General features: G+C 44.0%; 1 protein-coding gene across 3 annotated transcripts in view; it reads left to right on the top strand.

The window, feature by feature from the left end:
* Positions 1-18067, top strand: part of pip5k1ca (phosphatidylinositol-4-phosphate 5-kinase, type I, gamma a) — an 89401-nt gene that overhangs the window by 37941 nt on the left and 33393 nt on the right. For all 3 annotated transcript variants that reach the window (XM_045687461.2, XM_014216262.3, XM_014216260.3), the window contains exons 2-5: positions 2363-2394; positions 3984-4070; positions 4848-4978; positions 9160-9277. In XM_045687461.2, the coding sequence (XP_045543417.1) occupies positions 2363-2394; positions 3984-4070; positions 4848-4978; positions 9160-9277 (368 nt within the window). The remainder of the gene's footprint in view (positions 1-2362; positions 2395-3983; positions 4071-4847; positions 4979-9159; positions 9278-18067) is intronic.

Raw genomic sequence — 18067 nt, 5'->3', positions numbered from 1 at the left:
AGATTTAGACTGTAGATTAACCTCAGACAATGATGTTGAGATACAAAGACTTGGCACTCCACATGAAAGTTTGCCGACCCAGTGGTCGCAAATTACCGGTAGCGTATTACCGGCAACTTCAGGATCGTAACTGCAGAATCTGCGAAGGCCATCAGCAGCGGAAGGAGGAGGGTCGGAGGGTCGGGAACAGGTCTTTTTCTTCTGGTTAGGCTATATTAATCTCTTGCTCCCTCTTGAGTCATTTGTGTGTTATATAATCAAACAGCGTGCTTAAAGCATCAGACAAGTTGATTTTATTAAAACACATATGCTGTGTCTGCAAACCCATAGCAAGAATAGGTAAATAAACATTTATCAGTTTAAGCGTGTGATAGGGAGAGGTACGCCGGTAAGGGGAAGCTGAACTATCACACACAGTAGGCTTGTTCATTCTCCCCTGGTCTGTTAAGTTTAGACACTTGGGTGAGGAAATGTGAAGGTTGAGAGGGAGAGGAGAGAGGGCTCATTTTAGCTGATGGCCGGGAGGCACTGACGGAGTGACCTTGAGGGAGGTGACTGATGCACGTGGAAATTAGCGAGAGGACAGGACACCTCCAGAATGCCTTTGTCCATGACTCCCTCCGTCCTTCCCTGTCATCCACTACTAATGGACTTGCTGCTAATGGCTTTATGTGGCAAAAAAGATAACAGATTACCTGGTCTGCTTAGTACTTCCCAGGACTGGTTGGTTTTTATTGTGATGAGTAGGCTATATTTGTTTATCCCCCTGCACAGCTTTGGTGGCTGTAATACATAGTGCTGGTCTTCACTGGTTCTGCCATGTAATCGACATGGTTCATTGACTAGACCTCATTCCCTCCCTAGGTCAGGAGCACATGGGAGTGACCGATCCCATTGGAAACCTCACCAACGCCATATCTGCCTTGTAGGTTTCAAGGTCTTCTTCACACAATGACGCAATCAATACTCTCAAAGAACTGGAAAATGGACTGAAGAAGTGCTCCAGTCACCACCATATCGATTTGAAGGCAACAAAATGGAAAAGAAACCAGTGGAGCAAATCCATATAGATTACGACCACTCAGTCACACCTTTATGGTGGCAAAGATCTGAGGGAGGGTTCACAAAACAAATGTGGCATAATAACAACACATGGCTGTCTGAACGGCTGTAGGCATGCAGAAGCAAAATGGCTCTAGTCTAGTAAGATACAAGGGAAAGGGGCCCGCTGTTCACAGGGCAAAATGACAGGGGGGCTTTTATAAAGGAAACAGGAACGGAGGAAAGCCTTAGGGTCTGCCCGGTAACAAGGAGGATAGGCACCTCTCTCCTCTCACTCTAACCATCTGCATTGTCAACGTGGTTGGATGTAATGTCTTTTTCTTCTTGCAATGTTCCAGCCTGCAGAAGGATTGCATTGGCACGTTTTGGCTTGTTCATCCCTCAGAAAAGCTGTGTGTGACAGAGGGAGCGAGTGAGTTACAGAGAGCTGGAGGGGAGGAGAGGTAGGAGGGCTGCCTCAGTCACATGGGCAACCAGAGGAAGCAGGCAGGCAGACTTTAGCACTGCAGCTTAAAGGAGAAAAACATATTCAGAGAACATGTAGATTCTCCTCTTTGCGGCCCTCTGTCATCACATCGCTTACTTCCGTTGCCTTTCACACCTGGTGTAGCCATCTAAATGAATGTATTTCTATAGGCCATTCAAATTGCACTATTACTGTCTGCCTGTTACTCATGTTAAATAGACAAGCCTAATAATAACAATGTCGGTGTGAACCACTGTCAGTTTTGAATGCCTCAGTCAGTCAGTGTATTGACTCTTGATGTAATCAGCCCACTGGCGTCTGGTGTTAATACTCCTAAGAGTGAACTGAATCAATCAAGCCAGTAGTGTGTTGTGTTGTTGTGCTATCTGAGCTCCTCTCTGTCCTTCATTATGCTAAGTGTCAAAATTGGCTACAATTATGGATCTATTTCAGGCTAGCTGGGGAGAACAGAACAGCAGAGCTCACTGATTACTTCCTTTATTGTTTACGTCTTCACTTCGCATGGCTTTATGGACTGGTAGAAATGCTAGAGTGGGACTGGGGATGGGTGGATGGTACTGACTACCAGGAAGAATGGGCATGGTATAGTGATTTGGTAACCATCCCCTCCACTACCTGCCCCCCACTGGTTTATTACACTTAACATATGTGACTTCTGTTTGCTCCTTCTAGCACTAATGATGTGAAGTAATGGAGCCCCTCGTAGGACTCACGGTGTCTCTCTCTCTCTCTCTCTCTCTCTCTCTCTCTCTCTCTCTCTCTCTCTCTTTGTCTCTCTCTCTCTCTCTGTCTCTCTCTCTCTCTCTCACACAGACTATTCTGCTAGAAAAGCACACATCACAGAGGTAATGTACTTGCTTACTTTACTTTTATTTAGCCCATATGACCGTGAAATACATTTGACTCTTCCTCTGCCCTCTACATTAACCGCCCCTCTCCTCACTGTGATCCTACACCCACCATTTCCATATACTCTGTATGTGTTCTGACTGATACACACACACACCATTTCCCTATACTCTGTATGTGTTCTGACTGATACACACACACACCATTTCCCTATACTCTGTATGTGTTCTGACTGATACACACACACACCATTTCCCTATACTCTGTATGTGTTCTGACTGATACACACACCATTTCCCTATACTCTATATGTGTTCTGACTGATACACACACACCATTTCCATATACTCTGTATGTGTTCTGACTGATACACACACACACACACACCATTTCCATATACTCTGTATGTGTTCTGACTGATACACACACACCATTTCCATATACTCTGTATGTGTTCTGACTGGTACACACACACCATTTCCATATACTCTGTATGTGTTCTGACTGATACACACACACACCATTTCCCTATACTCTGTAAGTGTTCTGATACACACACACACACACCATTTCCATATACTCTGTATGTGTTCTGACTGATACACACACACCATTTCCCTATACTCTGTATGTGTTCTGACTGGTACACACACCATTTCCCTATACTCTATATGTGTTCTGACTGGTACACACACCTTCTCCGTGTACTTTGATCCCCTTGCACGTCAATCCTCATGGTGTGTGATCTCTGTTTGCTACACTCCATATACAGGCTTCAGCATCAGTATGCTCAGGGGTAGTGATGGAATCTCCATAGGGACTCTCAATTTGTCTGTGTAATCTGGGAGGATAGAGGTTAGAAAGAGGAGCTTGAAGGGACACTCGGTCCACTCAGAAGGCTTAGTGACACATTTACAAAGCGTTCACACCTGTGTCAAGTTTGCACTTGTGATTTTCAAAGGGGAATACAGGACAAAATAAATCGAAGCTGAAAAACGTGAAACTGTCCTTGTACCTCTATTGATATTCAGAGAAAACTCTAGATCACCTTGACTCCACACACAATCAATACATTTTAAGTTCAGGCTGTAACACTACACAATGTGGAAAAAGTCAAGGGGTCTGAATACTTTCTGAAGGCACTGTAGACTCACTTTCACATACTCTGCTGCTACGCTGTTTGTCTATCCTGATTGCCTAGTCACTTTTACCCCAATCTATATGTACATATTACCTAAATGACCTCAACTGCCTCGTACCCCTGCACATTGACTCGGCATCCTTGTACAGTATATAGCCTCGTTATTGTTATTTTGTGTTACTATTTCCTTTTTAAGTAAGTAAGCATTTCATGGTAAAGTCTAGACCTGGCGCATGTGACAAATACATTTGATTTGATTTACCTTTCCTTCCTCATTTGATGTGTTTGTTATTGAAAAGAACAGGTGCAAACTTCACACTGGTGCTGCAAACGCTTGATTAACACTAACCTCAGGTGTTCGTGTTGTTAGTGTTGTCAGCCCATATAGTGAGGATCAATCTAAATATGTGTCTTAACCACTCTGCTCCATCCTCTGGCCAACAGCTGCCTGGTGTCTCGGGTCTACCAGGCCAGGGGAAGAGGATGGGCCACAGGGGAGTGGACGCGTCCGGAGAGACCACCTACAAGAAGGTAGGCAGTCGGCACTATCTCCCCGGATTTTAGCCAGTCAATCAATTTAATTAATCAATCATATAGTGATCACATATAGTGCCTGCGCCTTTTACAAATGCCTTACAGCAAAGCGGCCAAACCCCCAATAGAACAAGCCAAGACATTGGCAAGGAAAAACTCCCTTGGTAAGGAAAAACTCCCTTGGTAGGCACTTAGCGATGGTCCTTTATGCACAGTTAGGCTACAGCTGTGTGCAGGCAAAGCAGAGAAGGGACATAGCTCTGTAACTGTGAAAGCCTGCACACTGTACTCTCCACTTATACTATACGTTTTATGGGTCACACACACTTGATAGGTGCAGTGAAATGTGTTGTTTTACAGGGTCAGTCGTAGTACGGCCCCCCCGGAGCAAATCAGGGTTAAGTGCCTTGCTCAAGGGCACATTGAGAGATTTTTGGGGTATTTCTTATATATGTGAGAAGGCATGAAGAAAAGACACCGCAGAGCAATCCGAGTGTGTCTCACAGATAACCAACCTGACAGAGATCTACTCCGACCCGATTCATCCACCCTGTCTGTCTTTTGCACGTTACAGTATAGGTATTCTGGTTTGCGTGTCTGAGTGAGTCAATGTTTTGCCTCTTTAGTGTAGAATTCAGTCCCGTCTGAGAGCTGAGCTAATGGAGTGTGTAAATCGTAAGATATTCTCAATGAATATAAATGAGTGGTAGTCCACCAAGCTCAGAAATGTCTAAGTATTTCACTAACCCCCACCATCTCTCTCCTCTCCCCCAGACCACGTCCTCTGCCCTGAAAGGTGCCATCCAGCTGGGCATCGGCTACACGGTGGGCAACCTGAGCTCCAAGCCTGAGAGAGACGTTCTCATGCAGGACTTCTATGTGGTGGAGAGCATTTTCTTCCCCAGGTAACTAGGTAACCACACCATCAGGGCAGCACACAGCTTTATTTCATTATTAGAATGAGGCGTTTCAAAGATATCAGAGATTTCTGAGCGATCACAACTCTGATCCTGGAGATGTTCTTTTGATTGAAAGTCATTCATTATTTACACCAGAATGATTCCTTCATAGTGGCGCAGCGGTCTAAGGCATTGCATCTCAGTGCAAGAGGCATCACTACAGTCCCTGGTTCGATTCCAGGCTGTACACTCTTTGGACACTGTGTTAACTAACCTCCAGACGAGCTTTAATGCCATACAACTCTCCTTCCGTGGCCTCCAACTGCTCTTAAATGAAAGTAAAACTAAATGCATGCTCTTCAACCGATCGCTGCCCGCAGCTGCCCGCCCGTCCAGCATCACTACTCTGGACGGCTCTGACTTAGAATACGTGGACAACTACAAATACCTAGGTGTCTGGTTAGACTGTAATCTCTTCTTCCAGACTCACATCAAGCATTTCCAATCCAAAATTAAATCTAGAATCGGCTTCCTATATCGCAACAAAGCATCCTGCACTCATGCTGCCAAACATACCCTGGTAAAACTGACCATCCTACCGATCCTCGACTTCGGCGATGTCATCTATAAAATAGCCTCCAACACTCTACTCAGCAAACTGGATGCAGTCTATCACAGTGCCATCCGTTTTGTCACCAAAGCCCCATACACTACCCACCACTGCGACCTGTACGCTCTCGTTGGTTGGCCCTCGCTTCATACTCGTCGCCAAACCCACTGGCTCCAGGTTATCTACAAGTCTCTGCTAGGTAAAGCCCCGCCTTATCTCAGCTCACTGGTCACCATAGCAGCACCCAGCCGTCGCACGCGCTCCAGCAGGTATATACTGCTCAAAAAAATAAAGGGAACACTAAAATAACACATCCTAGATCTGAATGAATGAAATATTCTTATTAAATACTTTTTTCTTTACATAGTTGAATGTGCTGACAATAAAATCACAAACAAATAATTAATGGAAATCCAATTTATCAACCCATGGAGGTCTGGATTTGGAGTCACACTCAAAATTAAAGTGGAAAACCACACGACAAGCTGATCCAACTTTGATGTAATGTCCTTAAAACAAGTCAAAATGAGGCTCAGTAGTGTGTGTGGCCTCCACGTGCCTGTATGACCTCCCTACAACGCCTGGGCATGCTCCTGATGAGGTGGCGGATGGTCTCCTGAAGGATCTCCTCCCAGACCTGGACTAAAGCATCTGCCAACTCCTGGACAGTCTGTGGTACAACGTGGCGTTGGTGGATGGAGCGAGACATGATGTCCCAGATGTGCTCAATTGGATTCAGGTCTGGGGAACGGGCGGGCCAGTCCATAGCATCAATGCCTTCCTCTTGCAGGAACTGCTGACACACTCCAGCCACATGAGGTCTAGCATTGTCTTGCATTAGGAGGAACCCAGGGCCAACCACACCAGCATATGGTCTCACAAGGGGTCTGAGGATCTCATCTCGGTACCTAATGGCAGTCAGGCTACCTCTGGCGAGCACATGGAGGGCTGTGCGGCCCCCCAAAGAAATGCCACTCCACACCATGACTGACCCACCGCCAAACCGGTCATGCTGGAGGATGTTGCAGGCAGCAGAACGTTCTCCACGGCGTCTCCAGACTCTGTCACGTCTGTCACATGTGCTCAGTGTGAACCTGCTTTCATCTGTGAAGAGCACAGGGCACCAGTGGCTAATTTGCCAGTCTTGGTGTTCTCTGACAAATGCCAAACGTCCTGCACGGTGTTGGGCTGTAAGCACAACCCCCACCTGTGGACGTTGGGCCCTCATACCACCCTCATGGAGTCTGTTTCTGACCGTTTGAGCAGACACATGCACATTTGTGGCCTGCTGGAGGTCATTTTGCAGGGCTCTGGCAGTGCTCCTCCTGCTCCTCCTTGCACAAAGGCGGCGGTAGCGGTCCTGCTGCTGGGTTGTTGCCCTCCTACGGCTTCCTCCACGTCTCCTGATGTACTGGCCTGTCTCCTGGTAGCGCCTCCATGCTCTGGACACTACGCTGACAGACACAGCAAACCTTCTTGCCACAGCTCGCATAGATGTGCCATCCTGGATGAGCTGCACTACCTGAGCCACTTGTGTGGGTTGTAGACTCCGTCTCATGCTACCACTAGAGTGAAAGCACCGCCAGCATTCAAAAGTGACCAAAACATCAGCCAGGAAGCATAGGAACTGAGAAGTGGTCTGTGGTCCCCACCTGCAGAACCACTCCTTTATTGGGGGTGTCTTGCTAATTGCCTATAATTTCCACCTGTTGTCTATTCCATTTGCACAACAGCATGTGAAATTTATTGTCAATCAGTGTTGCTTCCTAAGTGGACAGTTTGATTTCACAGAAGTGTAATTGACTTGGAGTTACATTGTTGTTTAAGTATTCCCTTTATTTTTTTGAGTAGTGTATTTCACTGGTCACCCCCATAGCCAATTTCTACTTTGGCCGCCTTTCCTTCCAGTTCTCTGCTGCCAATGACTGGAACGAACTGCAAAAATCACTGAAGCTGGAGACTCATATCTCCCTCACTTGCTTTAAGCACCAGCTGTCAGAGCAGCTCACAGATCGCTGCACCTGTACATAGCCCATCTAAACAGCCCATCTATCTACCTCATCCCCATACTTTATTTATTTTATCTATCTTGCTCCTTTGCACCCCAGTATCTCTACTTGCACATTCACCTTCTGCACATCTACCATTCCAGTGTTTAATTGCTATATTGTAATTACTTCGCCACCATGGCCTATTTATTACCTTATTTTACCTAATTTGCACTCACTGTATATAGACTTCTTGTTTTCTTTTTTTCTACTGTATTATTGACTGTATGTTTGTTTATTCCATGTGTTAATCTGTGTTATGTGTCGCACTGCTTTGCTTTTTCTTGGCCAGGTCGCAGTTGCAAATGAGAACTTGTTCTCAACTAGCCTACCTGGTTAAATAAAGGTGAAATAAATAAATAAATAAAAAGTATCACAGGAAGTGTTTGGGAGTCCCACAGGGCGGCGTGCAGTTGGCCCAGCGTTGTCCGGGTTTGGCCGGGATATGCCGTAGTTGTAAATAAGAATTTGTTCTTAACTGACTCACCTAGTTAAATAAAGGTTCAATTTAAAATATTTTTTTAACCTTTATTTAACTAGGCAAGTCAATTAAGAACAAATTGTTATTCACAATGATGGCCTACCAGAAGGCTGGGATTAAAAATATAGGGCAAAACACACATCACAACAAGAGAAACAACACAACACTACATAAAGAGAAACAACAACATAGCATGGCAGAAACACATGACAACGTGGTAGCAGCACAAAACATGGTACAAACATTATTTGGCAGCACAAAGGCAAGAAGGTAGAGACAACAATGCATCATGCGAAGCAGCCACAACTGTCATTAAGTGTCCATGATTCTTTGAATAGCTACAGTAAACAGAAAAGAGGAGCGACCCAGGGATGTGTGTGCTTTGGGGACCTTTAACAGAATGTGACTGGCAGAACGGGTGCAGTATATGGAGAATGAGAACTGCAGTAGATATCTCAGATAGGGGGAGTGAGGCCTAAGAGGGTTTTATAAATAAGCATCAACCAGTGGGTCTTGCGACGGGTATACAGAGATGACCAGTTTAGAGGAGTATAGAGTGCAGTGATGTGTCCTATGTGGAGCAATGGTAGCAAATCTGATGGCCGAATGGTAAAAAACATCTAGCCGATCTATAAATTACGTCTCCGTAATCTAGTATGGGTAGGATGGTCATCTGAATCAGGGTTAGTTTGGCAGCTGGGGTGAAAGAGGAGCAATTACGATAGAGTACACCAAGTCTAGATTTAACCTTAGCCTGAAGCTTTGATATGTGCTTTGAGAAGGACAGTGTACCGTCTAGCCATACTTCCAAGTACTTGTATGTGGTGACTACCTCAAGCTCTAAACCCTCACAGGTAGTAATCACACCTGTGGGGAGAGGGGCATTCTTCTTACCAAACCACATGACCTTTGTTTTGGAGGTGTTCAGAACAACGTTAATGGCAGAGAAAGCTTGTTGGACACTAAGAAAGCTTTGTTGTAGAGCATTTAACACAATATCCGGGGAGGATAATTGTCCCGTATCTAAAAGCCTTTCTCCTGGTCCCAGTGAAGGCAGCAACCTGACTCCAGCCCACCACTTCCCAGACTTCCGCTTCAAGACGTACGCTCCCGTGGCCTTCCGCTACTTCAGGGAGCTCTTTGGGATCAGGCCTGATGACTACCTGGTAAGAACATGTAACTCTACCCTTTTTCAACCATGACAACAGACATGAACACATGGCATGGTGTCACCATACATTAGATATCCAGAATGAACAGAGGAGCATTCATTTTCTATTTTTTACTAACAGTTATTTTTCTTAACTTCTTAAAGCATTGTTGGTTAAGGGCTTGTAAGTAAGCATTTCACTGTAAGGTCTACAGCTGTTGTATTCAGTGCATTACAAATACAATTTGATTTGATTTAATTGGCCAATGTTAAGGAATGGTTCTAGGGTAGCTAGTGCACCAATTCCTGATCCCACTTTTTTTATTTTATTTCATTTTATTTATTTAACCTTTATTTAACAAGGCAAGTCAGTTAAGAACAAATGATTATTTACAATGACGGCCTACCAAAAGGCAAAAGGCCTCCTACAGGGGCTGGGATTATTATAATTTTTTTAATAATAAAAAATAGGACATAACACACATCAGGACAAGAGAGACAACACTACATAAAGAGAGACCTAAGACGACAACATAGCATGGCAGCAACACAACATGGCAGCAGCACAACATGGTAGCAGCACAAAAACATGGTACAAACATTATTGGGCAAAGACAACAGCACAAAGGGCAAGAAGGTAGAGACAACAATACATCATACAAAGCAGCCACAACTGTCAGTAAGTGTCCATGACTGAGTCTTTGAATGAAGAGATTGAGATAAAACTGTCCAGTTTGAGTGTTTGTTGCTGCTCGTTCCAGTCGCTAGCTGCACCAAACTGAAAAGAGGAGCGACCCAGGGATGTGTGCGCTTTGGGGACCTTTTAACAGATTGTGACTGGCAGAACGGGTGTTGTATGTGGAGGATGAGGGCTGCAGTATACATCTCAGATAGGGGGGAGTGAGGTCTAAGAGTTTTATAAATAAGCATCAACCAGTGGGTCTTGCGACAGGTATTCCAAGATGACCAGTTTACCGGGAGTGTAGAGTGCAGTGATGTGTCCTATGTGGAACATTGGTGGCAAATCTGATGGCCGAATGGTAAAGAACATCTAGCCGCTCGAGAGCACCCTTACCTACAGATCTATAAATTACGTCTCCGTAGTCTTGCATGGGTAGGATGGTCATCTGAATCAGGTTTAGTTTGGCAGCTGGGGTGAAAGAGGAGTGATTACGATAGAGTACTCCAAGTCTAGATTTCAACGTAGCCTGCAGCTTTGATATGTGCTTTGAGAAGGACAGTGTACCATCTAGCCATACTTCCAAGTACTTGTATGAGGTGACTACCTCAAGCTCTAAACCCTCAGAGGTAGTAATCACACCTGTGGGGAGAGGGGCATTCTTCTTACCAAACCACATGACCTTTGTTTTTGGAGGTGTTCAGAACAAGGTTAAGGGTAGAGAAAGCTTGTTGGACACTAAGAGCTTTGTAGTAGAGCATTTAACACAACATCCGGGGAGGGGCCAGCTGAGTATAAGACTGTAATCATCTGCATATAAATGGATGAGAGCGCTTCCTACTTCCTGAGCTATGTTGTTGATGTTACATCAACAACATAGCTTAAGCAGTAGAATCCATTTACATGCAGACGATAGTCATATACCTAGGATCGAGCCTTGGGGGTACTCCCTTGGTGACAGAAGCAGGTCTCTGTACAAAAGCTGTTCAGAGGCTCCCTGTATAGAGAGACTGAGGTATCCAGTCCACCTGCTGTGTCCTGGTCTTAGCCAACACTCCCACAGCCTGCTGCCCATTCCCTCCCTCTCGGTCCAGCCTGCTGCCAGCAGCACAGCAGGCAATGTAGCACCACGACTGGGAGTGTGATTTCCTCCACCAGACAGGCGGGCACGAGTCACGGCTGGAGAGAGATTGGGAAGAATATCAGGAGAGACGGGGGAGGGACTGGCAGGGTTGGAGAGTTTGGGAGGGTGGAAGAAATGGGCTAAGAAATACTGTGTGGATGAATAGGGATATTAGGCAAGGAGAAGCAGAGATGGGGAGGGTGAAGAGAGGATGAAGGCTGGGGAGGGCCAGAGAAAGGTTGGTGGGTGCTATAAGAGGTCTGGGTAGAGAGATGGTTAGGCCCGTCGGAGGTCTGGGGAAGTGGTTAGGGCGAGGAGGGCTGCTGTTGGCCTGTCACACACCACCAGTGTGGAGGCAGAGTGAGTCACTGCTCTTCCCTGAGCGGTCAGCTGTCTGGGCATGTGTTCATGTCTGGGTACATGACAAATAGGATACATACATGTCCTTGTGTGTTTCGCTATGACTAGGGCTGTGACGGTCATGGAATTTTGGATGACAGTTAATTGTCAACCATATGACCGCAGTCACGTTATAATAAATAAAATAAAAACGTGCATTTTCTCCTGTCCTGTGCTGCTCCCGACTGCATAGGACTCAAATCAGGGACGTGATGATCCATGTTTACTGTCAAGCCAGGCTGACAGCTAATTGAGGGTATAGCGTGCTGCTGTTAACTATACGCTCTGTGGTCAAGTCACAGTGTTCCCTGTTTTTGGTAAGCCATTGGTTGCATGTATTTCCTCATACTAGTTTACAACAACACTTTTCTGAAACAAGGAGCAACAAAGTTTCATCACGTTGTAAAGAGTCCATGTTACCGTGGAAACAGACTCAACTGCACGCAGGTCTTGTATTTTTTTAATGTCCTGCAGACCCGTCTTCAGTCAGTTTAAAGCACTATAATTGTTCTACAACACAATTCTAAAACTGGCTGTTAGGTGTGGACCAGGCTTACTTTTACTTTACTGCTTTTGGGTAAAGTTTGTCGACTTAAATGAAGTTAATCAACAAAAAACAGTTATACAATTACCCTGCCAACCCTAGCTATGACATAATAATGTGTGCGTGCGATAGACACAGTGTCACACCTCATGGCCCTTGTCACATTGTATCTGTGCTGGCTGACTGGCATTGTGTTTGGCTTTGTATCAACATGTACAGACACAATGCAAGAATTAGGTCTTAGTTATTCCTTTGTTCCATTTCGGACAACAATGTACAGAGCTACAGTAGTGTATATGGGCAAATTCAGTTGGTATTGATTTTCTGAATAGCAAATGGCAGTGTACAGTCGTGGCCAAAAGTTTTGAGAATGACACAAATATAAATGTTCTCAAAGTCTGCTGCCTCAGTTTGTATGATGGCAATTTGCATATACTCCAGAATGTTATGAAGAGTGATCAGATGAATTGCAATTAATTGCAAAGTCCCTCTTTGCCATGCGAATGAACTGAATCCCCCAAAAACATTTCCACTGCATTTCAGCCCTGCCTCAAAAGGACCAGCTGACATCATGTCAGTGATTCTCTCGTTAACACAGGTGTGAATGTTGACGAGGACAAGGCTGGAGATCACTCTGTCATGCTGATTTGAGTTCGAATAACAGACTGAAAGCTTCAAAAGGAGGGTGGTGCTTGGAATCATTGTTCTTCCTCTGTCAACCATGGTTACCTGCAAGGAAACATGTGCCGTCATCATTGCTTTGCACAAAAAGGGCTTCACAGGCAAGGATATTGCTGCCAGTAAGATTGCACCTAAATCAACCATTTATCGGATCATCAAGAACTTCAAGGAGAGCGGTTCAATTGTTGTGAAGAAGGCTTCAGGGCGCCCAAGAAAGTCCAGCAAGCGCCAGGACCGTCTCCTAAAGTTGATTCAGCTGCGGGATCGGGGCACCACCAGTACAGAGCTTGCTCAGGAATGGCAGCAGGCAGGTGCGCGCACAGTGAGGCGAAGACTTTTGGAGGATGGCCTGGTGTCAAGAAGGGCAGCAAAGAAGCCACTTCTCTCCAGGAAAAACATCAGGGACAGACTGATATTCTGCAAAAGGTACAGGGATTGGACTGCTGAGGACTGGGGTAAAGTCATTTTCTCTGATGAATCCCCTTTCCGATTGTTTGGGGCAGTCCTGTGTCATGTGTGGTGGCTAATTTCTGCATTACCAAATGAGGAGAGTTACAAACACACCAGTCCGAGTTAACTACATCTTTAATAATTAAGATACTTTTGCAAAAGCACTTGACCTTCAATGATGCCATTGAAAAAGGTGACTACACCTTCAATACAAAGAGCTTTTATACTCAAGGTCCACCCCTCTCAACGTACATGACGAACCACAGATACATAGAATGGGTCACAAGGTTACGTTTTGTATGAAAAGATATCTATAAAACACAGCAGACAGCAACTGCTATCTCAACAGTGTTCCTTATATAGACCGGTGTCTGGTCTCCCTAGAACCGTCCCTCCCTGGTACGGTATTGAACAGAACTATTAGCTCATGTCCTCTGGAATGCTTTTAGGCGTTCTTATCAAAATACACCATAAATCTCCTCTGTCAGTGCTATCTCATAGAGGCCCATCCTCTTGTTCCCACTCCTGGACAAGCTCACTGAGGGGAGTGACCTGCGCACAGACATTGTGGAGACAAATAATTGGTTCCCCGTTAATCACGCCATCCCTTCACATGGTTTAAGAATAGGTAAAGACACATTCACATGAAGACAATGTTTCATTCTGTCCTCCTCTCTTGCTGATATTCTGCATAGCAACAGAGACATGTAAATAACAAGTCTGACCTCTCCCCTCTCTGGGCCCCAAGTGACTGAGCCCCAGCTAAGGGAAACGTGCAACTGAAAGACACCTGAGTCTAAAGGACACTTTCTAATGACAAGTATCTCACATAAGCACATTATACTAATAAAACATCTTAATTATCTATGTTACCCAACTAATTCTGATTCATCCACCACACATGCCAACAGTAAAGGATTAGGATCCCCATTAGCCATCGCCAATGGCGACAGCTAGTCTTACTGAGGTCCGACATTATAGACAAAAGACTTTACAATTTACATGCATTTAAAACATGAACATGTAGTGTGTGTATGTGTGTGTGCGCATCTATCAGTTACACATACATGTCAGTACATAAACACAACAAATAGGTCACATGGGGTAGAGGTGTTGCTTTATTTGTTTTTTTAAACCAGGTTTGCTGTTCACTTGCGCTATATGAGATAGAAGGGAGTTCCATGCACTCATGGCTCTGTATAATACTGTACGCTTCTTTAAATGTGTTCTGGATCTGGGGACTGTGAAAAGACCTCTGGTGGCATGTCTGGTGGAGTAAGTGTGTATCAGCGCTATATGTTGACCATTAAAACAATTTGTAATATATAACGCATTAATGTTTCTTATAAAAACAAGAAGTGAGACAGTCAGCCTTTCCTCAAGAGACTAGCATGCATAGTATTGATATTAGCCCTCTGATTACAATGAAGAGCAAAACGTGCCGCTCTGTTCTGGGCCGGCTGCAGCTTAACTAGGAATTTCTTTGCAGCACTTGACCACATGACTGGACAATAACCAAGATGAGATAAAACTAGAGCCTGCAGGACTTGCTTTGTGGAGTGTGGTGTAAAAAAATCTGAGCATCTCTTTATCATGGACAGACCTCTCACCATCTTTATAATGATTGAATCTATATGTTTTGACCATGACAGTTTACAATCTAAGTTAACAGCAAGTCATTTTGCCTCCTCAACTTGCTCAACAACCACACCATTCATTACCAGATTCAGCTGAGGTTTAGAACTTAGGGAATGATTTGTACCAAATTCAATGTTCTTAGTTTAAGAGCTGTTCAGGACCAGTTTATTACTGGCCACCTATTCTAAACCTGACTGCAACTCTTTGTTTCGGGTTGCAGTGACTTCACTACTTGCTGACACGTATAGGGTTGAATCATCAACATACATGAACACACAGGCTTTGTTTAATGCCAGTGGCAGGTCATTGGTAAAAATAGAAAAGAATAGAGGGCCAAGAGAAGCTTCCATTAAAGTGTTAAACTGTCCATTAAACTGTTGTGTATGCTATTGCCCCCACGGTTGACCAGGCTTTATCTGAACTATAGACTGCCATCATTGTATTACAGAACAACTTTATTGACCTGAAACTACTACTGAATGCAGGTGAAACTAAGTATATGTTGTTCTCTAGAGTGCATAAAAATAACTTTGATTTAAGCATATGTACTTTGTCCATATTGATAGTGTCCCTGCTTACAAATATCTGGGCATCTGGATAGATGAAAAGCTGTCTCTTAAAAAGCTTATTGATGAGTTAGTTAAGTAGCTGAGAATAAAAATGGGCTTCTTCTCTGTGTTCTATAAGATACAGTGGCTTGCAAAAGTATTCACCCCCTTGGCATTTTCCCTATTTTGTTTCCTTACAACCTGTAATTTAATTTTTTTGGGGGGTTTGTATCATTTGATATACACAACATGCCTACTACTTTGAAGATGCAAAGCTTGGCACATCTAGCCACTGGGATTTTTGCCCATTCTTTAAGGAAAAACTGCTCCAGCTCCTTCAAGTTGGATGGGTTCCACTGGTGTACAACAATATTTAAGTCACACCACAGATTCTCAGTTGGATTGAGGTCTGGGCTTTGACTAGGCCATTCCAAGACATTTAAGTGTTTCCCCTTAAACAACTCAAGTGTAGCTTCAGCAGTATCCTTAGGGCCATTGTCCTGCTGGAAGGTGAACCTCCGTCCCATTCTCAAATCGGTAAAAAAACAGTAAAAAAAATGTAAAATGAAAAAAAAAATGTATGAAATGTATGCATTCACTACTGTAAGTCGCTCTGGATAAGAGCGTCTGCTAAATTACTAAAATGTAAAGGTAAATGTAAATCTCTGGAAGACTGAAACAGGTTTCCCTCAAGAATTTCCCTGTATTTAGCTGTATTCATTCCTTCAGTTCTGACCAGTTTCCCAGTCCCTGCCGATGGAAAAACATCCCCACAGCATGATACTGCCACCACCATGCTTCGCTCTGTGGAGTGTACAGCTTAAAGTGGTCCTTTAATTTTGCAAGGCTCTGAATCCACGATATGGCAGAGGTTGAAAAGCCATAACGCATACGTTTTTTCAACAACAGGTTATGGCCAATAATATCAAAGGCTGCACTGAAATCTAACAGTACAGCTCCCACAATCTTCTTATTATACATTTCTTTCAACTGATCATCAGTCATTTGCAGGGGCACAACTTTGGTTTTAGAAGTGGGGGCGGGGGGCATAACTTGGTGAGGGGTCTGGGGGTCCTCTGCATCTGAAGCTAATTCCTGCATTTCTACACAATCTAATATGACCCATGGCCTTTCTAGCTGTCTCTATTTAGAACAACATAAAGTAAGCAAAAATGCCCAGACATCAAGCTAGGTAAGGGATCATTATTAAATATGTTTAAGTGATTGATAATACTGAACTAGATCAATGATAATTCAATAATCAATATTGTGTTGCGACTTTAACCAATAGCCTAACAAATGAACAAATCTTACAAATAAAGTACCAAGACTTTTGATTGTCTTTTATTAAGACATCTATATCAAATTTCTGCCAGACTGCCCAGCCTGCCTGAGCCACCTGAACACCCAACCCCCACCAGTCTAGTAAATAACTCTCTCCCCAACTTCCTTCCCATCTTTTTTTTTTATGTCTCAAGGAAAGGTTTGGAAAATATTTTATCAAAAAACACACACACCTACACAGTAACACACAGAAACAGTACACCCTCCATATAATTCATATCATAGGCCTAGTAGTACTGTAGATCTCTTTCTACTTGCACACAATATAGCTGGGTCACCCCGTCCTGTCCCTAGGTGTCCACGGCCCTGCAGCGCCCCAACCCAACACACCCCACTCAGCTTTAGGATCTTAGTGAAACACAAGGCCCGAGTGTCAGCCAACAGTATGGGAGAACTCTAGGGCCAGGACTGCGCAGCCCAGCAACAAGTGATTACTTAAATAGGTATCTCCGCTGATGTGGGCATGTTTTCAATACAGACTCCTTTTGTCGTGCTGTATTCCATATAAGGCATCCAGACCTTGTGAAAATTGCCCAGTATTTCCTTATTCTTGTAATAAATCAAATCTAGTGATACTTAACTTGACATTACTTCCATCCATTGTGGGAGGATAACCCACCTTGCAGTTAATTGCAATGCATTTCTTAGGCACTATAAATGCTAGGTTTCACAGTTTCTTCTGATAACAGTCTCCAGTATCAACATTTCCAAGCAAACAAAAACGGGGATAAGGGAGAATCTGTAGACATGCTGAGATAAAATGACATACTCTTTGTCATAATTCAGCCAGCCTTCAGACCATAACATATGCAAATATGTCCCCTTTTGTGTTTTACACCTCCAGCAGAATAATAACATTTCTGTGTGCATGATATTCAGTTTCACTGGCATATAGTACGTTCTATGGATGGTCTTAAAACTGCAGTCATTATATGAACATGACTGGGCATTCTAACATCTGTATCCATTCATCATCAATAGCATCTCCCAGGTCTTCCTCACATTTTTGTTTTACATGTTTTGTGTCATCGGGAAAAGCCTCTATCAACCCTTGATACAGTTTGGAAATGAACTTTAGAGGTTTCCCATACTGCCTTAAAATACTTTGAATCTTTGAAGCTTCTTGCATTTCCAGTGTTTGCTGCAAAGAGAAAATAAAGTGTTGTATCTGCAAAAATTCCCCTCCGCTCCGTCAGACTGGTCTTCCCTGGCTGCCTGACCCTGCTGAGACCCCTGTCACCATCTGACCCTGCTCAGATGAGGCATGACAAAGAATTACTTTGGTGTACATTTATACATTGATTCCATCCATGAATAATATAATGGTTCAACAATTGAAATGACCATTATTCCCAGATCCCAGACTGTAGCCAACCCATCAACTCAAGATGGAACTTTGT

This window comes from Salmo salar, chromosome 10 (assembly GCF_965601325.2).
Source record: "Salmo salar chromosome 10, fSalSal1, whole genome shotgun sequence".
NCBI lineage: Eukaryota > Metazoa > Chordata > Actinopteri > Salmoniformes > Salmonidae > Salmo > Salmo salar.
Note: the sequence above shows the minus strand (reverse complement) of the source record. Positions and strands in the feature narration are given on the sequence as shown.